This window comes from Erinaceus europaeus, chromosome 13 (assembly GCF_950295315.1).
Source record: "Erinaceus europaeus chromosome 13, mEriEur2.1, whole genome shotgun sequence".
Taxonomy (NCBI): domain Eukaryota; kingdom Metazoa; phylum Chordata; class Mammalia; order Eulipotyphla; family Erinaceidae; genus Erinaceus; species Erinaceus europaeus.
In genome coordinates, this window is record NC_080174.1 from 41,967,545 (window position 1) to 41,990,598 (window position 23,054).

The following is a 23,054-nucleotide window of genomic DNA, read 5'->3' on the forward strand; positions in this document are numbered from 1 at the left end:
TCAAAAAGCAAAGTAAAAAAAAAAGAAAGCTGGAAGTCTGGTGGTAGCGCAGCGTTAACCGTGGTGAGAAGCTCAAGGACTGGCAGAAGGATCCTGATTCAAGCCTCCGGCTCCCCACCTGCAGGGAGTCCCTTCACAGGTGGTGAAGCAGGTCTGCAGGTGTCTAGCTTTCTCTCCCCCTCTCTGTCTTCCCCTCCTCTCTCCATTTCTCTCTGTCCCATCTAACAACAACAACAGTAACCACAACAATAAACCAACGAGGGCAACAAAAGGGAATAAATTTTTTTTTTTAATTTAAAAAATGAAAGCTAGGAATGGTGGAGTCATGTAGACAAAGAGTCCTGGTGACAAAAAATAAATAAATAAATAAATAAATAAATAAATACGAGGAGGAGGGGAGAGGAGAGGGGAAGAGGGAGGAGGAAAGCATTTTTCCTCCTTTCTTTCTCCAGAATAAAGTTAACCAGAGGGTGAGGGGTTTTGCATAGTGGCCAAGCATATCAATTCATGCCTGAGGCTGTGATGTCCCAGGTTCAATCCCCTCCATCTCATCATAAACCAGAGATGAGCAGTGCTCTGGTACAGTAAATAAGTAAAAGGGGCCAGGTGGTGGCACACCTGGTTAAGTGCACACACCACAGTGCACAAGGACCCAAGTTCAAGTCCCTGATCCCCACCTTCAGGGGAAAGCTTCACAAGTGGTAAAGCAGTGCTGCAGATGTCTGTCTGTCTCTTTCTATCTCCCCATCCCCTTCTCAATTTCTCTGTCTCTATCCAATAATAAAAATTTAAAAAATAAGTAAACAAGGGAGTCAGGCAGTAGCGCAGCAGGTTAAGCACATGTGATGCAAAGCGCAATGACAGGCATAAGGATTCCGGTTCGAGCCCCCGGCTACCCACCTGCAGGGGGTTCCCATCACAGGCGGTGAAGCAGGTCTGCATGTGTCTGTCTTTCTCTCCCCTTTTCTATCTTCCCATCCTCTCTCCATTTCTTTCTTTCCTATCCAACAACGACATCAAAACAACAATAACATCAATAACAACAATAATAACTACAACAATAAAGCAACAAGGGCAATAAAACGGAATAATGAAAAGTTAAAAAAAAAGTAAATAAATAAACTTAACCTGAAAATTTCTTGTGTGATTATAGAGGGGACTGGTTTTAGCTAACAATAGATAGGAAGTGATGGTCTGGCTTATGAGTTGGGAGAAATATTATCCACTATATCCCAACATCCCTCTTGAAGTTATTATTATTATGTCATCATCAGAACTTTACTCCTCCAGGATGACTTTTCATTGAGAGAGAGAGAGAGAGAGAGAGTGACAGAGACTGAATAGTAGAGGAGGTGGTGCAGTGGATAAAGCACTGAACTCTCAAGCATGAGGTCCTGAGTTCAGTCCCTGGCAGCACATGTACCAGAATGATGTCTGGTTCTTTCTCTCTCTGCCTATCTTTCCCATTAATAAAATAATTAAAAAAGAGAGAGAGAGGGAGAGAGACAGAGACAAAGAGGCAGAGAGAAGAGAGGGTGGGGGGAGGGAGAGAAAATGACACTTTCTTTATTGCTATGGGTGCTGAGTTCAACCCTAGTCCTGTACAGGGCAAAGCAGCACACTATCCATGTGAACTATTTTGCCGGTCCCCTCTTGCAGTTTCTATGACTCCACAAAGCAATGTGGAGATCCCGGGACTATGCATGTGAACAAGCGAGATAGCCAGTGTGACAGGCACCGGTGTCTGCCCAGAAAGGACACTAGATTTTATTGGGGATGGTTTTACATTTAGGGAAATGCACTTCATCACTCTCTACAGCTACTTCAGGATTTGGATTTTTCTTTAAGAATTTATTTATTAGCCCCCACACCTATGGACATCTAATCTTTGACAAAAGGGCCCAGACTATACAATGGGGAAAGCAGAGTCTCTTCAACAAATGGTGTTGGAAACAATGGGTTGAAACATGCAGAAGAATGAAACTGAACCACTGTATTTCACCAAATACAAAAGTAAATTCCAAATGGATCAAGGACTTGGATGTTAGACGACAAACTATCAGATACTTAGAACCTGACGCTGTTGACTGGCTACGGAAGAAGGGCAAACGCTAGAAGTAGAAGAAGAAGATACTTAGAAGAAAATATTGACAGAACTCTTTTCTGCATAAATTTTAAAGACATCTTCAGTGAACCGAATCCAATTACAAAGAAGACTAAGGCAAGTATAAACCTATGGGACTACATCAAATTAAAAAGCTTCTTCACAGCAAAAGAAACCACTACCCAAACCAAGAGACCACTCACAGAACGGGAGAAGATCTTTATATGCCATACATCAGACAAGAGGCTAATAACCAGAATATATAAAGTACTTGCCAGACTCAACAACAAGACAACAAATAACCCCATCCAAAAATGGGGGACATGGACAGAATATCCACCACAGAAGAGATCCAAAAGGCCATGAAACACATGAAAAAATGCTCCAAGTCTCTGATTGTCAGAGAAATGCAAATAAAGACAATAATGAGATACCACTTCACTCCTGTGAGAATGTCATACATCAGAAAAGGTAACAGCAGCAAATGCTGGAGAGGGTGTGGGGTCAAAGGAACCCTCCTACAGTGCTGGTGGGAATGCAAATTGGTCCAGCCTCTTTGGAGAACAGTCTGGAGAACTCTCACAAGGCTAGAAATGGACCTACCCTATGACCCTGCAATTCCCCTCCTGGGGATATATCCTAAGGAACCCAACACATCCATCCAAAAAGATCTGTGTACACATATGTTCTTGGCAGCACAATTTGTAATAGCCAAAACCTGGAAGCAACCCAGGTGTCCAACAACAGATGAGTGGCTGAGCAAGTTGTGGTCTATATACACAATGGAATACTACTCAGCTGTAAAAAATAGTGACTTCACCGTTTTCAGCCGATCTTGGATGGACCTTGAAAAAATCATGTTGAGTGAAATAAGTCAGAAACAGAAGGATGAATATGGGATGATCTCACTCTCAGGCAAAGTTGAAAAACAAGATCAGAAAAGAAAACACAAGTAGAACCTGAAATGGAATTGGCGTATCGCACCAAAGTAAAAGACTCTGGGGTGGGTGGGTGGGGAGAATACAGGTCCATGAAGGATGATAAATGACATAGTGGGGGTTGTATTGTTAAATGGGAAACTGGGGAATGTTTGCACGTACAAACTATTGTACTTACTGTTGAGTGTAAAACATTAATTCCCCAGTAATAAAAATTTTTTTAAAAATTTATTTATTTATTATGAGACAGATAAAGGAGGAAAGAGAAAGAACCAGACATCACTCTGGTATATGTGCTGCTGGGGATTGAACTTGGGACCTCATGCTTGAGAATCCAATGCTTTATCCACTGTGCCACCTCCCGGACCACGATTTGGATTTTTTTTTTAATAGCATTATTAATAAGAGAGAAAGCTGAGAGATAGAAGCAAAGCATCACAAATGCTGTTGAGGATGGAACTCTGGACCTCATGCTTGAGGGTCCAATGCTTTATTATTATCATTATTTTTATAAATATTTATTTATTCCCTTTTGTTGCCTTTGTTGTTCTATTGTTGTAGTTATTATTGTTGTTATTGATGTCATCGTTGTTGGATAGGACAGAGAGAAATGGAGAGAGGAGGGGAAGAGAGAGAGGGGAAGAGAAAGATAGACACCTGCAGACCTGCTTCACCACTTGTGAAGCAACTCCCCTGCAGGTGGGGAGCCGGGGGCTCAAACCAGGATCCTTTTTTTCATTCTATTTGTTGTTTTATGTTATATTTTCTTCTTTTTTTTTTTTTTTTTTTAACCAGAGCACTGTTCAACTCTGACTTATGGTGGTGCGGGGGATTGAACCTGGGACTTTGGAGCCTCAGGCATGAGTCTGTTTGCATAACCATTATGCCATCTACCCTCTGCCCTCAAACCAGGATCCTTATGCCAGTCCTTGCACCATATGTGCTCAACCCACTGTGCTACTGTCCGCCCTTTAAAAAAATACTAACCCAGGGCCATAAACACACAAAACATGTGCTCTACCACTAAATTACATCCCTCAATACTTTAAAAAATTTTTTTTATTATTTTTTGCCTCCAGGGTTACTGCTTGGGGCTCAGTGTCTGCACCATGAATCCACTGCTCCTAGAGGCCATTTTTTCCTACATTTGTTGCCATTGTTGTTGTAGTCTTATTGTGGTCATTATTGTTATTGTTGATGTGATTTGTTGTTGGATAGGACAGAGGGAAATGGAGAGAGGAGGGGAAGACAGAGAGGGGGAGAGAAAGACAGACACCTGCAGACCTGTTTCACCACCTGTGAAGCGACTCCCCTGTAGGTGGGGAGCCGAGGGCTCAAACTGAGATCCTTACTCCAGTCCTTGTGCTTTGCGCCACCTGCGCTTAACCCATTGCGCTACCGCCTGGCTCCCTATTTTTTTTTTTTTAAAACTTAGAGCACTACTGCTCATCTCTGATTTATGGTGGTGCTGGAGAAAGGATCTGGACTTTGGAGCCTCAGACAAGAACAGTCTTCACATAACCATTATGCTTATTCCTCCTGCCCCAGACCTTAATATTCTCTCTGTATTGGGTCCCAAGCCCCCAAATTATGCCCTCAACACCACTCCCTTAACTACCTGATTTTTTGGGATTGTCTGAAGTTGACTCCCTATCTGGAAATGGAAGACACAATGTTTGGAAGTGAGGCTACTACTATCCTCAGCAGGCTGATACCATTTAGGTATGTGTTAATTTAGATGCTTTCTTTCAAAGGGAACTGAGAGAGGAGATGGATACCCCAGCCAAGGTGAATAACTGCTTGACAACTAGAAGCAAGAGTGAAGAGGAGGGAATTTCCCTCCAGGATTCAGGAAAAAGTCTCTCTACTGCTTTGAAAACAGGAAGGTCTTAGCAGTGGTCTGTAGCCAGTCTTCTCTTATTGACCTGACCCTTTCTTGGAAGCCTTGGGAAAAGGCAAGCGTATTCATTTATTATTGGATAGAGACAGAGAAATTGAGGACAGAGGAACAGAGGGAAAGAGAGACAGACACCTGCAGCCCTGCTTCACCACTTGTGAAGTTTTCCCCCTGCAGGTGGGGACCGGGGGCTTGAACCTGGATCCTCGTGCACTTGTGCTTAGCCAGTTGTGCCACCACCTGGCCCCAGAAAGGGCAACCTTTAGATCTTCCTTCCCTTACTCCTTCCCAAGGACCCTAGTGGGTTCAAGCTCTCTGTTGTCAGTCGTGGGTGAGCCGACTGCTGATTCAGCAGGCCAAGTAAGCTTCAGCTCTGTGGATTTGCGGGAGGATTTAGGGCATCACCCTCACTCCTAAGCTTCTTTGTCTGGGCTGGAAGCCTTTCCAATTACCTGTGCCTTCTGAGTGCTGTCTTCCAAAGTTGGGGTCCCCAGCTCAGAGCCAGGAATTGGTTAGTGGGTGGCCAACAAGTTCTCTCCTATGGCACTCAGGGGTGTTTTCCTCTCCCAGAAGTTGTCCACAACTGCCAAGCAAGGCCTGGAAAAGCGTGTGTGTGTGGGGGGAGGGGGGGGGACAAGAGGCCTTCACAGTATCCAGATATAAAGCAGTACTTTTCTGGAAGGTTTTTTGACAATATAAATCCAGAATCAGGGAGGTCGCGTGGTGGTGCACCAGGTTAAGCACACATAGTATGAAGTACAAGGACACATGCAAGGCTCCCGGTTCGAGCCCCCAGCTTTCCACCTGAAGGGGGGTAGCTTCACAAGCGGTGAAGCAGGTCTGCAGGTATCTTTCTCTCCCTATCTCCAACCTCCTCTCTCAAATTCTCTCTGTCCAAAAAATGGCCTCCAGGAGCAGTGGATTTGTAGTGCAGGCACTGAGCCCCAGCGATAACCCTGGAGGCAAAAAGAAAAAAATAATCTAGAATGCCCCTATTCCATTTCAAGGACTTTATCATTAAAGTTAAAAATTAGAGAGTCAAAGGCTTGCATACAAAGATGTTAATCATAGCATTATTTACAATAGGCAAAAAACTGGTAGTAATGTGGTTGGGGAGGTGGCGCAGTGGATAGATAAAGCACTGGACTCTCAAGCATGAGGTCCTGTGTTCGATCCCTGGCAGCACATGTACCAGTGATATCTGGCTTTTTCTCTCTCCTCCTATCTGTCCCATTAATAGTAAAACCTTAAAAAACAAAACAAACAAACAAAAACTGGAAGTGGCTAACAAGGGGGTCTGGATAAGTATACAATGTTACTGACATATCATAGATTATCCCTTAAACAATAAACAAGGTCTTTATAGTTTTAATTACATGAATTAGTGTCAACTGAAAAAAAGGAGGTTACAAAGCAATTATACCCCACTTACATAAATGCTGTATTTAGCCCTGTGTACCTACAGAAAAGTAACACCATGGTATATTGCACCTAAGTAAAAGACTGGGGAGTTCAGGTCCTGGAACATGGCAGGGAACCTAGTGGGGGTTGTATGTCATGTGAAAAACTGGGAAAAGTTATGCATGTACAAACTTGTATTTACTGTTGACTGTAAAACATTAATCCCCCAGTAAAGAAATAATAATAATAAAAAAAAGAGGTCTAGGTGGTGGGGCGCCCAGTTAAGCAAGCGCACATCGTACTAAGCACAAGGATGTACACAAGGACCCAGTTTGGAGCCTCTGCTCCTTGTGACAGGGATGCAACACAAATGATGAAGCAGGTCTGTGTGTCTGTTTTCTCCCCCGCCTTTTAAAATATTTTGCATCACTCTGGTACATGTGTTGCCAGAGACTGAATTCAGGGCCTCATCCTTAAATGTCCAGTGCTTTATCCAGGGCTCCACCTCCCAGACCACTTTTTTTTTTTGTATTTTTTATATTTATTTATTCCCTTTTTTATTGCCCTTGTTTTATTATTGTTATTGATGTCATTGTCATTGGATAGGACAGAGAGAAATGGAGAGAGGAGGGGAAGACAGAGGGGGGAGAGAAAGACACCTGCAGACCAGCTTCACCGCCTGTGAAGTGACTCCCTTGCAGGTGGGGAGCTGGGGACTCGAACTGGGATCCTTGAGCCGGTCTTTGCGCTTTCCTCCATCTGTGCTTAACCCAATGCGTTACTGCCCAACTCCCTATTATTATTTTTTATGAGGAAGATAGGAGAAAGAACCAGACATCACTCTGGCACATGTGCTGCCGGGGATCAAACTTACGACCTCATGCTTGAGAGTCCAAAGCTTTACCACTGCGCCACCTCCCGGACCACAACGATTTTTTTTGGTTGTTATTGTTACCAGGGTTATCACTGGAACTCAGTGCTGGTGCTACCAATCCACTACTCTGTGGTGGCCATTTTTTCCTTTTTTTTTTTTTTCCTATTTTGTTTGATAGGACAGAGAAATTGAGAGGGAATTGAGGGTGTTATGAATCATCCTTGCCATCCTATCACCCCCCCCCCAATTTCTCTCTGCCTGGTTGAACAAAATAGGAAAAAAATTAAAATAAAAAATGGCCCCCAGGAGCAACGGATTCATTGTGCCAGCACCCAGCCCCAGTGATAACCCTGAAGGGAAAAAACAAAAAAATAAAATAAAATAAAAAACCAAACAGTGGTCCAGGAGATGGCGCAGTGGATAAAGCATTTCTCAACCATGTTGTCCTGAGTTCAATTACCGGCAGCACATGTACCAGTGTTTTTTTTCTCTTTTTAAATTTCTTTATTGGGGAATTAATGTTTTACATTCAGTAAATACAGTAGTTTGTACATGCTTAACATTTCCCAGTTTTCCACATAACAATACAACCCCCACTAGGTCCTCTGTCATCCTTCTTGGATCTGTATTTTCCCCGCCCACCCACCCACCCCAGAGTCTTTTACTTTGGTGCAGTACACCAATTCCATTTCAGGTTCTACTTGTGTTTTCTTTTCTGATCTTGCTTTTCAACTTCTGCCTGAGAGTGAGATCATCCCATATTCATCCTTCTGTTTCTGACTTATTTCACTCAACATGATTTTTTCAAGGTCCATCCAAGATTGGCTGAAAACGGAAAACGGTGAAGTCACCATTTTTTATAGCTGAGTAGTATTCCATTGTGTATATAGACCACAACTTGCTCAGCCACTCATCTGTTGTTGGACACCTGGGTTGCTTCCAGGTTTTGGCTATTACAAATTGTGCTGCCAAGAACATATATGTACACAGATCTTATTGGATGGATGTGTTGGGTTCCTTAGGATATATCTCCAGGAGAGGAATTGCAGGATCATAGGGTAGGTTCATTTCTTTTTTTTTTTTTTAATATTTATTTTATTTATTCCCTTTTGTTGCCCTTGTTGTTTTAGTGTTGTGGTTATTATTATTGTTGTTGTCAATGTTGGATAGGACAGAGAGAAATGGAGAGAGGAGGGGAAGACAGAGAGGAGGAGAGAAAGACAGACACCTACAGACCTGCTTCACCGCCTGTGAAGCGACTCCCCTGCAGGTGGGGAGCCGGGGTTCGAACCGGGATCCTTATGCCGGTCCTTGTGCTTTGCGCCACCTGCGCTTAACCCGCTGCGCTACAGCCCGACTCCCGGGTAGGTCTATTTCTAGCCTTCTAAGAGTTCTCCAGACTGTTCTCCACAGAGGTTGGACCAATTTACATTCCTACCAGCACTGTAGGAGGGTTCCTTTGACCCCACACCCTCTCCAGCATTTGCTGCTGTTACCTTTTCTGATGTCTGACATTCTCACAGGAGTGAAGTGGTATCTCATTGTTGTCTTTATTTGCATTTCTCTGACAGTCAGAGATTTGGAGCATTTTTTCATGTGTTTCTCGGCCTTCTGGATCTCTTCTGTGGTGAATATTCTGTCCATGTCCTCCCCCCATTTTTGGATGGGGTTATTTGTTGTCTTGTTGTTGAGATTTGCAAGTTCTTTATATATTCTGGTTATTAGCCTCTTGTCTGATGTATGGCATGTAAAGATCTTCTCCCATTCTGTGAGGGGTCTCTTGGTTTGGGTAGTAGTTTCTTTAGCTGTGCAGCTTTTTAATTTGATGTAGTCCCATAGGTTTATACTTGCCTTAGTCTTCTCTGTAATTGGATTCGTTTCATTGAAGATGTCTTTAAAATTTATGCAGAAAAGAGTTCTGCCAATATTTTCCTCTTAAGTATCTGATAGTTTGTGGTCTAACATCCAAGTCCTTGATCCACTTGGAATTTTCTTTTGTATTTGGTGAAATATAGTGGTTCAGTTTCATTCTTCTGCATGTTTCATCCCATTGTTTCCAACACCATTTGTTGAAGAGACTCTGCTTTCCCCATTGTATAGTCTGGGGGTTTACTTCTGGGCTCTCAATTCTGTTCCACTGGTCAGTGTCTATTCATGTTCCAGTACCAAGCAGTTTTGATGACAATGGCCCTATAATACAGTTTGACATCTGGGAGTGTGATGCCTCCAGTTCTGTTCTTTTTTCTCAAGATTGTTTTGGTAAATCTAGGTCTTTTCTGGCTCCAGATAAACATCTGTAGCATTTGTTCTATTCTCCTAAAAAATGTGGTTGGGATCTTGATGGAGATAGCATCTAACTTTCTAATAAATAATAAAAAAACATTGAAGGAAACACAGTACACATTTTAAATATTTTATTAATGAGAAAGCTAAGAACTAAGCATCACTCTGGTACTTGTGATGCCGGGGATTGAACTCAGGACCTCATGCTTGGGAATCCAATGGTTTATCCACTGCGCCACCTTCTGAACCACCACCAGTATTCATTTAAATATAAGATTTACATATTTCTACTTGCAAGGGCAATTCTGGATGTTTTCATTGTCCAAGTTTTTCACTTTTGTGTTATCAAGAAAGGAAAAAAAACAAGTCTTGGGGATCAGGCAATAGGGCAGTGGGTTAAGTGCACATGGCATGAAGCTAAAGGACGAGTACAGGGATCCCGGTTCGAGCCCTCAGCCCCCCACTTGCAGGAGTCGCTTCACAAGTGGTGAAGCAGGTCTATAGGTGTCTATCTTTCTCTCCTCCTGTCTTCCCCATCTCTCTGCATTTCTCTCTGTCCTATCCAACGACAGTAACAACAGTAAACAAGGGCAACAAGAGGGAAAAAATAGTCTCCAGGAGCACTGGATTTGTAGTGCAGGCACCAAGCCCTAGCAATAACCCAGGAAGAAAAAAAAAAATTAAGTCTTGATTGCCACGTAGCAGCCGTACAAAGGCCATTTTGGGGCTAGAAGGTGGCATGCCCTGTTTATACCACCAGAGTTCAAGCTCCTGTTTTACACCGCAGAGGGAAAGCTTCACAAGTGGTGAAGCAGTACTATAGATGTCTTTTTATCTCCCCCTTCCCTGTCAATTTCTCTATCCAATTAAAAAAAAAAAAAAGACGGCCTTTCTCTTACCCCACATATTTCACTGACTACACTTGGAGACCCACCCAGCCATCTCCTTTTCTGTATGCTATTCCCTTCCTTTCTGTCAGAGGGAGGTGAATAGAAGCTGTTTACTGACATCCTTGCTGTCAAATCAAGGCTAAAGTTTTGGATTACTTCCATCCCTCTCCACTCTGCGACTGCAGAGAATAAACGCTGAGGGTGCTTGCATATGCAGCCATAAAGTTCTAAACGACGCCTCCCTTCAGATGGATTTGCTTTGTTGAGCAGAGGGGCCTCTGTGATGAGGCAAGCATCAAAAACCCCTGACCACAGGTCCCCACACCCTGGCTGGTGAGGATTTGTCCAACAGCCTGGGCATAAGGATTCCAGGGGTCCTGGCTCCATAGGTGACTCATAGTCAGCCCTAGGCTGTGGCTCCTGGCCTGTTTCCCCGGATGGCTCTGGTGATACTCCCCACCTACTATGTAGGGTGTTAATAGGGATGAGGTGCTTTAAACTCCTTAGATTAAAGAGGCTGGGGAAGCAGCACCCAGTTATTATCCCCTCTGAGGTAGGGCGTGGGAGTAGAGTTTGGCCGCTTCCATACCACTCCAGCCAGTTACCTTGTCAAAGCCCCTCATTCTCCTGCTTCTTCGTCTTCTGCCTCTGGCTGCTGAAACTAGAAAGCAAAACTGCCATTCCCCATCTCTATGTCAATTCAAAATATTTGATTCTTTTCATAGAATAATCCAACTGCCCAAGCCACCAGTGGACCTATTGGCTGCTGGTTTAAGGTACAATAACATAGGCGCCTAATTTTTTTTTTCTTTCTACCAGACCACTGATCATCTATCTCTGGCTTATAGTGGTGCAGGGCATTGAACCTGGGGCTTTGGAGCCTCAGGCACGAGAGTCTCTTTGCATAACCATTATGCTATCTACCCCTGCCTGGTGCCTAAATTCTTTTGCCTGATTGGATACCAGTCCTGTGGGACAAGGCTCACATTTCACTATGACCTGCAACTAAGAAGTTAGTAAAGTGGTGCATGAGAAAACCCAAGTTCAGGGATCAGGTGGTGGTGGTACACCCAGTAAAGTGTACATGCTGCCATGCACAAGGACCCAGGTTCAAGCCCCTGAGCCCCACCTTCAGGAGTGGTGAAGCAGTGTTGCTCTGTCTCTATCAAATAAAAGAAAGAAAAATAGCTTCTGCAGGAGTGGTGGATTCATTGTGCAGACACCGAGTCCCAATGATAAAGTTGCTGACAATAAAAAAAAAAAAAAAAAGAAAGAAAAAAGAAACCCTATTTGAAATGCATGTTTTCTCACTGTAAAATGGGGCTTAGTAACATTCTTCATTTTTCTCTAAGGAGTTGCTTTGAAACCCACAAGAGGACAATGTGTGTGAAGGCACTTTGTAAAATGTCAAGTCCTTTCCGTGTTAACCAAATGTCTATAAAACTCTGGCATAACTGCCATCTGTCTATAGTTCCTAGGCTACCACTGTAAAAAGGTGAGTCTGGAGTGCCACCGAATGGTTGAAAATATGAATTGCAAGGTACCTTGTTTTTTGCCACCCTATCAATTTTTCTTTTCTTTCTTTGCATGAGTTTATTTGTATAACCATTATGCTATCTACCCCTGCCCAAAAATAAGACTTTAAAAAAGATTTTTTAAAATATTTATTTTTGTTGCCCTTGTTTTATTGTTGTAGTTATTATTTGTTGTTGCTGTTAGGACAGAGAAATCGGGAGAGGAGAAGATGGGGGGGGGGGGGAGACATATGCAGACCTGCTTCACCCATTGTGAAGCGACTCCCCTGTAGGTGGGGAGCCGGGAACTCAAACTGGGATCCTTAGGTCAGTCCTTGAGCTTTGCCCCATGTGCGCTTAACCCGCTCCCCCCAAAGTAGACTTTTAAGCACTTCTATGAATCGGAAATTTGTATTGCCTGGGAAAGCTCGAGTTTCACTGTTTATGCTGAAGAGTAACAAAAGCAAACAATGTAAACAAGGCGTCAATGCTCTAGTGTGGCCTTGTGCTGCACTGAGGGAAGAAACAGGACTCTGGGAGATGACACTTCCTCTTACTGTCCCAACTCCAAGAGCCTGGACAGCAGGCTTGAAAGTCACAAAATGGAAAAAAATGAATTCCTGAATTCCAGCACATTCCAACACTGCCCAGATGAGGTCAGTGCTGCATTCCTGGCAGCTGGGCAGTGTTGGGGTGGTGGGCACTCTACTGGTTCCCATGTCTGGCTTTGGTTATTAGTCTTTTGCAGGGATTCAGTCCCCTTGCCAGCCTGCCAGCTCTCGGGTCTGTAGCCTGCTCTGTCCACTGTTCACTGGGAGTTGCCACCTGTCCCTGAGCTAGGTTTCGTGTTGTGCTCCCCAAACAACTTGTTGCTATAGCTGCATGGCTTCCTGCTCCACGGACTGGTCCGAGGGTGCCAGATACTTCTCCTGAATGCCCAGGGTGCTGAGGGACAGTGTGTCAAGGATGATGCATAACAAGGATGGGCAGCAGGTTAACTGACACCACCAACTCTAGTGGCAAATCCCTCCCATACCTCTCCCTCAAAATCCTTTTTAAAGATTTATTTATTGGGGGGGGGGGATAGACAGAGACAGAGGAGAGGGAGGGAGGAGAGGTGAGAGGGAAGGAGGAAGGAGAGGGGAAGGGGAGAGGGATGGAGGAGTGGGGAAGGGAGAGGGAAGCAGGAAGGAGAGGGGAAAGGGGAAAGGGAGGGAGGAGTGGGGAGGGGAGAGGGAAGCAGGAAGGAGAGGGGAAAGGGGAAAGGGAGGGAGGAGTGGGGAGGGGAGAGGGAAGCAGGAAGGAGAGGGGAAGGGGAGAGGGATGGAGGAGTGGGGAGGGGAGAGGGAAGCAGGAAGGAGAGGGAAAAGGGGAAAGGGAGGGAGGAGTGGGGAGGGGAAAGGGAAGCAGGAAGGAGAGGGGAAGGGGAAAGGGAAGGAGGAAAGAGAGGGGAAGGGGAGAGGGAGGGAGGGAGGAGGGGAGAGAGGGGAAAGGAAGGAGACACCAGACCATTATTCTGGCATATGTGTTGCTGGGGATTGAAATCACGACCTCACATTCAAGGGTATGGCACTTACTCTGTCATTGTGCCACATACCTCCTAGGTCACCCTTGTAATCTATTTTAGTGAGTTTATCTCCTTATAATTTCCCAATCCTTTCTATTCCCACAATTCATGTTTTATTCTTTTTTATCTAAAGACCATAAACAAATCTTATGCCTCCAAACGTATTTCTTAATAGCATTTTCTATTCAAGGGGATTTTCAAAACTGCATACCTAACACTGTCATGTCCTGCTACACAACACACAGGGCAGCTATGTCTGCTGCCCACCCATGAACTGAAGTTCACACAAATTAGCAGGACTTCCAAGCACCATCAGCCAGCCCTGTCTACCTCTCCTGTATCTCTGTATCTCCACTTCCACTTCACTCAAGATACCAGGCCAACTGAACTTCTGGATCTCTCACAAATGAACAGTAGCGCCCTTTTGTTTTCGGGACTGTGTTTGCTCTCCTGATCAGCAGCCTCCTCTGTCCTCACATACAAACAACCCCAAAGCCTCTCGATGACCAGCTTTTGCACACCAACAACCAATGAACCCAAATGGTCAGCCACAAGTGCAGCCATCCACCAGGATAGATGTGGCCATTCCTGCCCCATGTCTCCTATCTTGGGTGGCAGAGAAGGGGTTGAGGCCCAGCAAGGATACGAGGAGAAATGGAAGTCTGCTCCCATGGCAGCAGACATCATGGCCTCTATGTTCCGCTGCTCTTGAGCCCCGAAACAGTAGCCATTGGCTTTATCCACGGCCTGGAGGACCCGCTGGATACTCTCCTTGTCCTGGGTGGGAAGAGAGGAACAACAGTGACTGACACGGAGATATATGGAACCGAGGCTGCAGCATACTGCTTCTAACCTCCAATCACCCTCCTCAGTCTTGCCTCATGCAGCTTCTTTGGCCTGGGTAGTTCTGTCCCCAGAAGCATGGCTACATCCTTTATTGGCTGAGGATCAACACATGAAAATTACCAAACTGCTCTACATACCTTTAGTTCCCTGTTTCCCCTACTGATCCTGTTTTATAAATGCCTATGAACTCATCTGTCTCCCCTATTTTACTATATACCTCTGACGTTAGGGGCACATCTGTGGAAGTATTACAGTGCTTTGCATAGTACTTCCCTCACACTAGAAACGACAGACATACACGTAACCTATTTTCTCACCTATATTAACACAGATAACAATCTCCCCCAGGCTAGAAAGAATAGATCAAAATAATGCAAATATAGTCCTTAGCACAATGCTAAAAGAGAAATCCTTTACATGATAGCTGTTATGATTAGCACACTTCATTTTAGAGGTGAAAGAAAAAGGGAAAGGGAGAGAGCATAACAGTCAAGCAGAAAACTCTCACGCTTGAGGCTGTGAGATCCCAGTTTCAATCCCTGGCACCACCATAAGCCAGGGATCAGCAGTGCTGTCTGGTGTGTACGTCTCTTTCTCTCTATGTCTCTCAGTAAAAATAAAAAAAAACAAATCTCTCTCTCTCTCTCTCTTTTTTTTTTTTTGCCTCCAGGGTTATTACTGGGGCTCAGTGAGTGAACTATGAATCTACTGTGCCTATAGCCATTTTTTCCACTTTTTAATTGGATAGGACAGAGAGAAACTGAGAGGAGGGGTAGATAGAGGAGAAAGACAGACACCTGCAGACCTACTTCACCGCTTGTGAAGCAAACCTCCTGCAGGTGGGGAGCTGGGAGATGGAACCGGGATCCTTGTGCTTCGTACTATATGTGCTTAACCTGGTGCGCCACTGCCCCTCCCTTTTTCATCAGAGCACTGCTCAGCTCTGGCTTACAGTGGTGCTGGGAATTAAACCTGGGATCTCAGAGTCTCAGGAATGAAAGTCTTTTGCATTATGCTGTATCTCCTGCGTTTTTTTAAAAAATTATATTGAGCAAGTGGTGCGCTGGTCTCTTTCTCTGTATCTCTTCTCATTAAAATAATTTAAAAATTATAATTTTATCATACTACAATAAAATTAAATAAAAAAAATAAAGTAAAAATGGAAGCAACAACTCTACTCATGTCCACCCACTGTAGAAAGGAATACAACATATACCTATGTCTCTCAGGTTACCTCTGTAGGAGGCTGGGTGAGAGGCACTGGGGCTGGGTACTCTTTGCAAAAGTAATAGGTAATTGTCTGTCTTGAAGGAGTCTGAAAGGTTTGTCCTGGCCTTGGTCAAGTCTCTTTCTGTTGACTTTCTAAACTCTTCCATTTTATTTTTCTATTTAACACTTTATTGGATAGAGACAGAGGGGCCGGTGATGGTGCACCTGGTTAAGCTCACACATTACAGTGCACAAGGCCCCAGGTTCAAGCCTCTAGTCCCCACTTGCAGGGGGGAAACTTCATGAGTGGTGAAACAGAGCTGCAGGTGTCTCTCTCTCTTTCCCTATCTTCCCTTCCCCTCTCAATATATCTCTATCTCTCTCCAATAATAAACACTAAAAAAAAATAATAATAGAGACAAAGAGAAATTCAGGGGTAGATAGCATATTGGTTATGCAAAGAGACTCTCATGCCTGAGGCTCCAAAGTCCCAGGGGTTTAATCCCCTGCACAACCATAGGACAGAAGAGAAACAGGGATAGAAGGCGAAGATAGAAACACCTGCAAACACTGCTTTACCATTTGTAAAGTGGATTTTATTTAACTTTAAAATAAAAAAAAATTTTTTTGATTTATTTTCCCTTTTTTGTTGTTGTTGTAGTTATTATTGTTGTTGTTACTGATGTCATCCTTGCTGGATAGGGCAGAGAGAAATGGAGAGAGACAGAGAAGACAGAGAGGGGGAGAGAGAGACAGACACCTGCAGGCCTGCTTCACTGCCTGTGAAGCGACTCCCCTGCAGGTGGGGAGCCAGGTGCTTGAACCGGGATCCTTATACAGGTCCCTGTGCTTTGCACCACATACACTTAACCCGCTGTGCTACCTCCTGACTCCCAAATTTAAAAAAATCATTATCTTTATTTACTAGATAGAGACAGCCAGAAATCAAGAGGGGAGGGAGTGATACAGAGAGAGAGAGACAGAGAGACACCTGCAACACTGCTTCACCACTTACAAAGCCTTCCCCCTGCAGGTGGGGACTGGTGGGGGCTTGAACCTGGGTCCTTGTGCACTGTAATATGTTCACCTGGCCCCAGTAAAGTGGATTAAAACCTTTTCCTCTTACTACAACAATAAAAAAACCAAGGGCAACAAAAGGGAATAAATATTAAAAAAAAAAAAAAAAAAAAAACTTTTCCCCTCAAGTATGCTGTCCGAAATTCAACCCCCCCCCCCCCAGCATTCTATGTGCCAGACTGATGCTCTGGTTCTCTCTCAATAACAAAATTTTTTTTTGATTGATTAACTAATGGGAATGGGGGTGAGGAAGAGAACCATGATTTTGGTATAAGTGACACCAGGGATCAAGTTCGGCACCTCATGTCTGAGAATCCAATGCTTTATCCATAAGTCACATCCTAGACTGCAACTCATTCCATTTCAAACCAAACAGCCAGCAAAACAAAACATGTGACCAAAGTCTGGTTAATCCTCTATGGGAATTCAGTCTACAACAGCTCCTAGTCCTGAAACCAAGAAGATACAGTATTATCTGGCTCAGAACAAAGACCAGTGTTTGGGCCTCAGATGCGTTGCACCCTTGGTTTGCTGAGGTCCTGGGATATATCAGAGCCAACAGCCAAGGGCAGAGGTTTCTTAGTCTCTAGTACCTGAATGTTGAGAGGGGTGAAGGAGACCAGGCTGTAGTCTTCGATGAGCTGCACCAGTTTCTCATTGAGTCGTCGGTAGTGGCGGAAAAAAGGGTCTGAAGCCAGGTGGTCAAGAAGGTAGGAGAGGTCCAGGACCTCAGTGTAGTAGTCCAGATTGAAGGCTAAGGAAAGAAGCTAGCATTCAGGAGCAGTTGGAGTCAGGCTAAAGACATGAAGACAGGGCCACAATCCCCCCCCCCCCCCCGTCTCTCTCTTTGCCTTCCTTAAAACATTCATTCAAGAAATATTGGCTGAGGCAGTGAAATGAAGTTACTAAGAAGAACTACTTGGTTGTCACTTACTTGCATATGGGGTCAGCCTCAAGGAGCTGTGGAGATTAGATGTTGTAAACTGTAGTAGCAGATACAGAAAAGTGCCTGACTGATGGTAGTACATAGTAATACTGAATACCAAGAAAGGTACCTGTCTATTCCCCACTTCAAGAAACTCAAATGTCAGATAGTACTCCCAGGGCCCATGCATACACACACTTTAGGGATTCTGTAAGTGACGGTCAAATTGGATGGGTATCACATTCTAGCAGGGAGAATTCTTGGACAGATCACTTTCTCTTTCTGGGTCAGTTCCTTCTTACTGTAAAACAAGGAAATGAGACCAGATGACAAGCACTCTGACTCAATATATGAATAAAAGCTTCCCACTAAAAAGACAGGTTGAGGGGAGTGAGGGCAGACCATATGCCTTACTGTGAATAAGGCCCTGGGTTAGGGACTTGGCACCACACAGGAATACCACAGGCAGCCTTAGGGGTCTTCTATGGGTAGGAGGGGTGCACTATCATCCGTCCCCCCTCCTTTCTCTTTTCTGAGGCTAAAGAACCTATGAGACTGCTCAGCAGCATTACACATGTGAGATCCTCTGTTCATTTTCTTTCTTTGATTAATAAAAGGAAAGTGGCCACTCTCTCTACATTATTCATCTCACCCAGAAAACAAGCTCTTGAGCTATTCAACAGGCCTATCCTAAAATGAAGACCAGGTTCAGCGATCCATCAAACTGTCTTCTGCATTAGAACATTCTACTCAGAAACATACACTTCTGTGCCTACAAAGAAGAAAGTCTTGGGCATTCTAATGAATTCCTTGGATTGCCTGACAAGTACTTTCTTGCCACAGAATTAAGAACCTGGAGCTAGAACTGAGGAAATAACCCAGTGGGAGAGCACAGCACTTACAAGGCTAAGGTCCTAGATTCAACCACAGCATAGAACATGCTAGAACCAAGCAAGTGTTTTGCCTCTCATTCATTCTTACATAGAAATAAAAAAATAGAGGGCTGGGTGGCAGCGCAGCGGGTTAAGCACACGTGGCGCAACGCGCAAGGACCAGTGTAAGGATCCCGGTTTGAGCCCCAGGCTCCCCACCTGCAGGGGAGTCACTTCACACGTGGTGAAGCAGGTCTGCAGGTGTCTGTCTGTCTTTCTCTCCCCCTGTCTTACCCTCTTTTCTCCATTTCTCTGCCCTATTCAACAAAAACATCAATAACAACTCTGGTGACGCTATATGCCGACACAGTGGTGACGTCAGCTTTGGCGACAGAAGGCTGACAGAATATGCAGTGATCTGCGCAGGCGCACAGTGGACTGTAGGTGAATCCAGACTGCTGGTGTGCAAAGCATTGTGGGTAGGCTGAATAGACTTAAAAGGACAGCAGTGGGAACTCTGGGCCTCTTTGGCTGCAGCTTCTTCTCCTAGTTAGATGCCTCTCAGTGGAGGTGCTCCAGGCATCCATCCACCATGTCTACTTCTCTTGGGAACTGAACACGTGTGACTCTGCTAGCCGGTCAACTTTTAGACCCCTCTACAGCCATGAGCAACCCTTACCAGAGCTGATAATTGTTTATCTTATGGGACTAAACTTTGATAACCATATTAAGACGTTACAGACCTAGCGTACACTTAACCCTTGATGATAATTGCTTATTTTGCCTTTTACCTGTTTCACCCTAATAAACCGTGTATTGATTAAACCAGTTCCCAGCTCCCGCTGTGAATTCTTCTATATGCACCACAAGCAGCCCCAACCCCCATACGTCTTTTTAAGTTAATTTACAACAAACAACAACAATAATAACTACAACAATAAAACAAGGGCAACAAAAGGGGGAAAAAAATCTATTAAAAAAAAAAAGAGTAGGGAGTCAGGCAGTAGCACAGCGGGTTAAGCGCATGTGGCGCAAAGTACAAGGACCGGCATATGGATCTGGTTCAAGCCCCCAGCTGCTCCCCACCTGCAGGGGAGTCGCTTCACAAGTGGTGAAGCAGGTCTGCAGGTGTCTATCTTTCTCTCCCCCTCTGTCTTCCCCTCCTCTCTCCATTTCTCTCTGTCCTATCCAACAATGATGACATCAATAACAACAATAATAACAATAAAACAACCAGGGCAACAAAAGGGAAAATAATTTTTTTAAATTTTTTTTTTCGTTCACTGCAGAGTCATAATTTTTTTTTTAAAAAAAAGTAAAGATTCTAGCCTTTCCCATATCTCTGACTTCCTGCCACTATTTCCCAATCCCTATATAATCAGATAATCTATCTAAACTTCCCCACCCCCTTTCCTTGAACACAAAAAATGTGTTGGAGGGTAGGGTGTCAGAAGACAGGCCATTCAGTATAGAACAAACATTACCATGCACAAATCCCCAGATTCAAGTCCCTGGTCAGCACACAGGAACACCTGCACAGTGGAAGCTCCATAAACAGTAGACTGTGCCGTGGTGTCTCTTCCCGAATTCCTGCTTGTTATCCACCCCCACCCTCTACTGAAGGAAAATGAAACAAAACAAAAAACGGGGTCGGGCGGTGGCGCAGTGGGTTAAGCGCAGGTGGCGCAAAGCGCAGGGACCGGCATTAAGGATCCCGGTTCGAGCCCCTGGCTCCCCACCTGCAGGGGAGTCGCTTCACAGCTGGTGAAGCAGGTCTGCAGGTGTCTATCTTTCTCTCCCCCTCTCTGTCTTCCCCTCCTCTCTCCATTTCTCTCTGTCCTATCCAACAACGAACAACATCAACAATGGTAATAATAATAACCACAACGAGGCTACAACAACAAGGGCAACAAAAGGGGGAAAAAATGGCTTCCAGGAGCGGTGGATTCATGGTGCAGGCACCGAGCCCAGCAATAACCCTGGAGGAAAAAAAAAAAAAAATCTCACCACCACTATTACCTCAAACAACAACAAAAACCTTCTAGGACTGGTTAAATCATGCAGACCCAGTGTGCCAGGGGTAACCCTGGTGGTGGTTGGGGAGGGAACCAAACCAAACCAAACCCTTTTCCTCTGGCCCAGAAGGTGTGCAGCACTAAAGCATGGAACTTGGAAACACAAAGTTCTGAGTTAGATCCTTAACGTGGCATATGCCAGAGTGATTCTCTGGTTTCCTCTCTCTTATAAGTGAATAAACATCTTTATTTAAAAAATTACAATACTGGGAGCTGGGCGTAGTGCAGCAGGGTAAGTGCACATGGCGCAAAGTGCAAGGACCGGCATAAGGATCCCGGTTTGAGCCCCCGGCTCCCCACCTGCAGGGGGGTCGCTTCACAAGCGGTGAAGCAGGTCTGCAGGTGTCTTTCTCTCCCCGTTTTCCCTTCCTCTTTCCATTTCTCTCTGTCCTAGCCAACAATGATGACATCAATAATGATAACAATAAGTACAATAAAACAACAAGGGTAACAAGAGGATAAATAAATAAATAAATAAAAATTTTAAAAAATCACAATACTGGGGCCAGGCGGTAGTGCACCTGGTCAAGTGCACACGTTATAGTTTGCAAGGATGCAGGTTCAAGCCCCTGGTCCCCACCTGCAAGGGGAAAGCTTCACAAGTGTTGAAGCAGGGCTGCAGGTATCTCTTTCTCTCTTCCTCACTATCTCCCCCTTCTCTCTCTATTTCTCTCTGTCCCTATCCAATAAACAAATAAAAAATAAGTTTAAAAAAAATTATAAAACTCTTTCCAAAAAGGCCTTCATCTCTACTGGTCCCTGTCTAAAATACATGGTGATTCTGCTTACTCTTATCCAACCACTTTCCCATCACTGTTAGTGTCTTTTTTTTTTAATTGGGGAATTAATGTTTTACATTCAACAGTAAATAAAATAGTTTGTACATGCGTTAGTGTCTTTGTAATACGTATCACCATCTGTAGCTCCCTTATCCTCCAAACCCAGATCCGTATCTGGCAGAGTGGTAGCATAAAAGTGGGTAGGAGCCAGGACCTTCCTGTGGTTACTATCACTGGGTCATGTATGGTTCCTGAGGGCTTCCTTCAGCTAAGATCTCCATTGCACACTATCCCAGCAGCTGCCAAACTCTGCCAGCCCAGAAGAGTTCTTACCCAGCTTCCCATAGTGCTCAATGAGGTCCATCTTGGAGAGGAGATTGACATGGGGCAGCTCCACATGCAGCATGGTTGCCAAGGAGGTACACAGTACTGAAATGAACTTGGCTGGGTCTGTACAATAGTGAGAATCTACCAGATGGACAGCAGTCAGCTGCAAGGAGAGGAAGAGAGGCTGAGAGTGTGCTGTTGAGGCAGGGTTTGTGTCTCCTTGTCACAGTGGTGACTCCTGAGGGCAGAATGCAATCTTCCCCTGTTAGTTCCCTCCCATGTCTATTTCATTCCAATAATCACATTCATTTCCTTCTCTCAGGAAACACAAGACAATTTCTCTTTTCTTCCTTTTTAAGAGTTATTTATTTATTAATAAAAAGAGGGAGAACTAGATCATCACTCTGGCACACTGTGGACCTCATGTTTGAAGGTCCAACGCTCTAGCCGCTGTACTAGTGGGCAACTTGTACAAGCCCCAATACAAGAACTCCATTCTTTCCCTTACTGTTGTCCACCAGTTCACACCACCAATTACCATGCCCCTTTCCACATAAGGGCTCCCACACGGTCAATAACATCCCGCTAGGTGTTAACATCCATTTCACAGGTGAGAAAACCGAGGGGTCGGTGAGGCTAACTTACAGTGGCAGAGTCGAAATTGGAAATCATACCTGTTTTGCTGCAAAGCCACTCAGCCCTCCCTCACTGTGACATATGCCTTCCTCTCTGACTCAGTTTCTCCATCTGCCTCACCCAAGACGACGCACCCTGAGGTCCCACTGGGACATCTGGGAGAAGATGCTCCGCAGCGCGCCGTGGTGTGTGCAGAGCTCCACCTGGCCTGGGCAGTCGAAGAGGAGGTAGTGGTCGCGGAGGGGGTCGAGCTTGGCCCGCAGCCAGTCCAGGTTGGTCTCCAGGTACTCCATGCAGTAGAGCAGACCACCGTTGGGCCCCAGTCGCAGCGCGTCCATCACGTCGCCCAGTCCCACCAGCTCGCCGACGTCCACGGCGCACTCGTATGGCAGCCCGTCGTTGGCCGGGTCCAGGTTCACCACCGCCACGCGCCGGCCCAGAGCACGCAAGAACTCGCTCATGCCCAGGCAGTACGTGGTCTTCCCGGAGCCCGGCGGGCCGATCACCGCCTGCCCAAAGGCCGTGGTCGGAGCGGCCCCCGCCATGGGCTGCACACCGCCCCGTGCGGGGCAGCTAAGCTCAGCCGGAAAACCGGCGGCCGCCGCGCCGGATATCAAAACCAAAGATGAGGGATTCCCAACGTGCACATGGTGCAGAGCAACAGCGGAGACTGGAACCTTGCAAGGAAAGCTAGTAGTTACGGACCCGGTAGACACGAGCCGACTTCCGGAAGGCGCCGGAGGCGGTGGGGCGACGACAGGAAGTCCTGCCCCCCTGATGACGCCATGACCCGGCGTCGAGGGTGTGGCCACGCGCCGCGCTTCTCCAATGAGGATGAAC

General features: G+C 45.2%; 1 protein-coding gene across 1 annotated transcript; it reads right to left on the reverse strand.

Moving 5' to 3' along the window:
* Window positions 1-12,378: 12,378 nt before the first annotated feature.
* Window positions 12,379-22,947, reverse strand: GPN2 (GPN-loop GTPase 2). The gene is made up of 5 exons (XM_007532493.3): window positions 22,349-22,947; window positions 21,585-21,741; window positions 17,194-17,354; window positions 14,115-14,245; window positions 12,379-12,846 (listed from the first exon to the last, which is right to left on the reverse strand). Exons 1-5 carry the CDS (start codon window positions 22,757-22,759, stop codon window positions 12,774-12,776), a joined length of 933 nt encoding a protein of 310 aa, XP_007532555.1. The 5' UTR covers window positions 22,760-22,947; the 3' UTR covers window positions 12,379-12,773.
* Window positions 22,948-23,054: the final 107 nt, after the last annotated feature.

Coding starts and splice junctions, on each gene's coding strand:
- GPN2 (XM_007532493.3), bottom strand. CDS start 22,759: ATGGCGGGGGCCGCTCCGACCACGGCCTTTGGGCAGGCGGTGATCGGC. Junction 14,246..17,193: donor TCACCCCTCTCAACATTCAG/GTACTAGAGACT, acceptor CTTCCCACCCAG/GACAAGGAGAGTATCCAGCG. Junction 12,847..14,114: donor GCAGACTTCCATTTCTCCTC/GTATCCTTGCTG, acceptor ACTGTCCCTCAG/CACCCTGGGCATTCAGGAGA.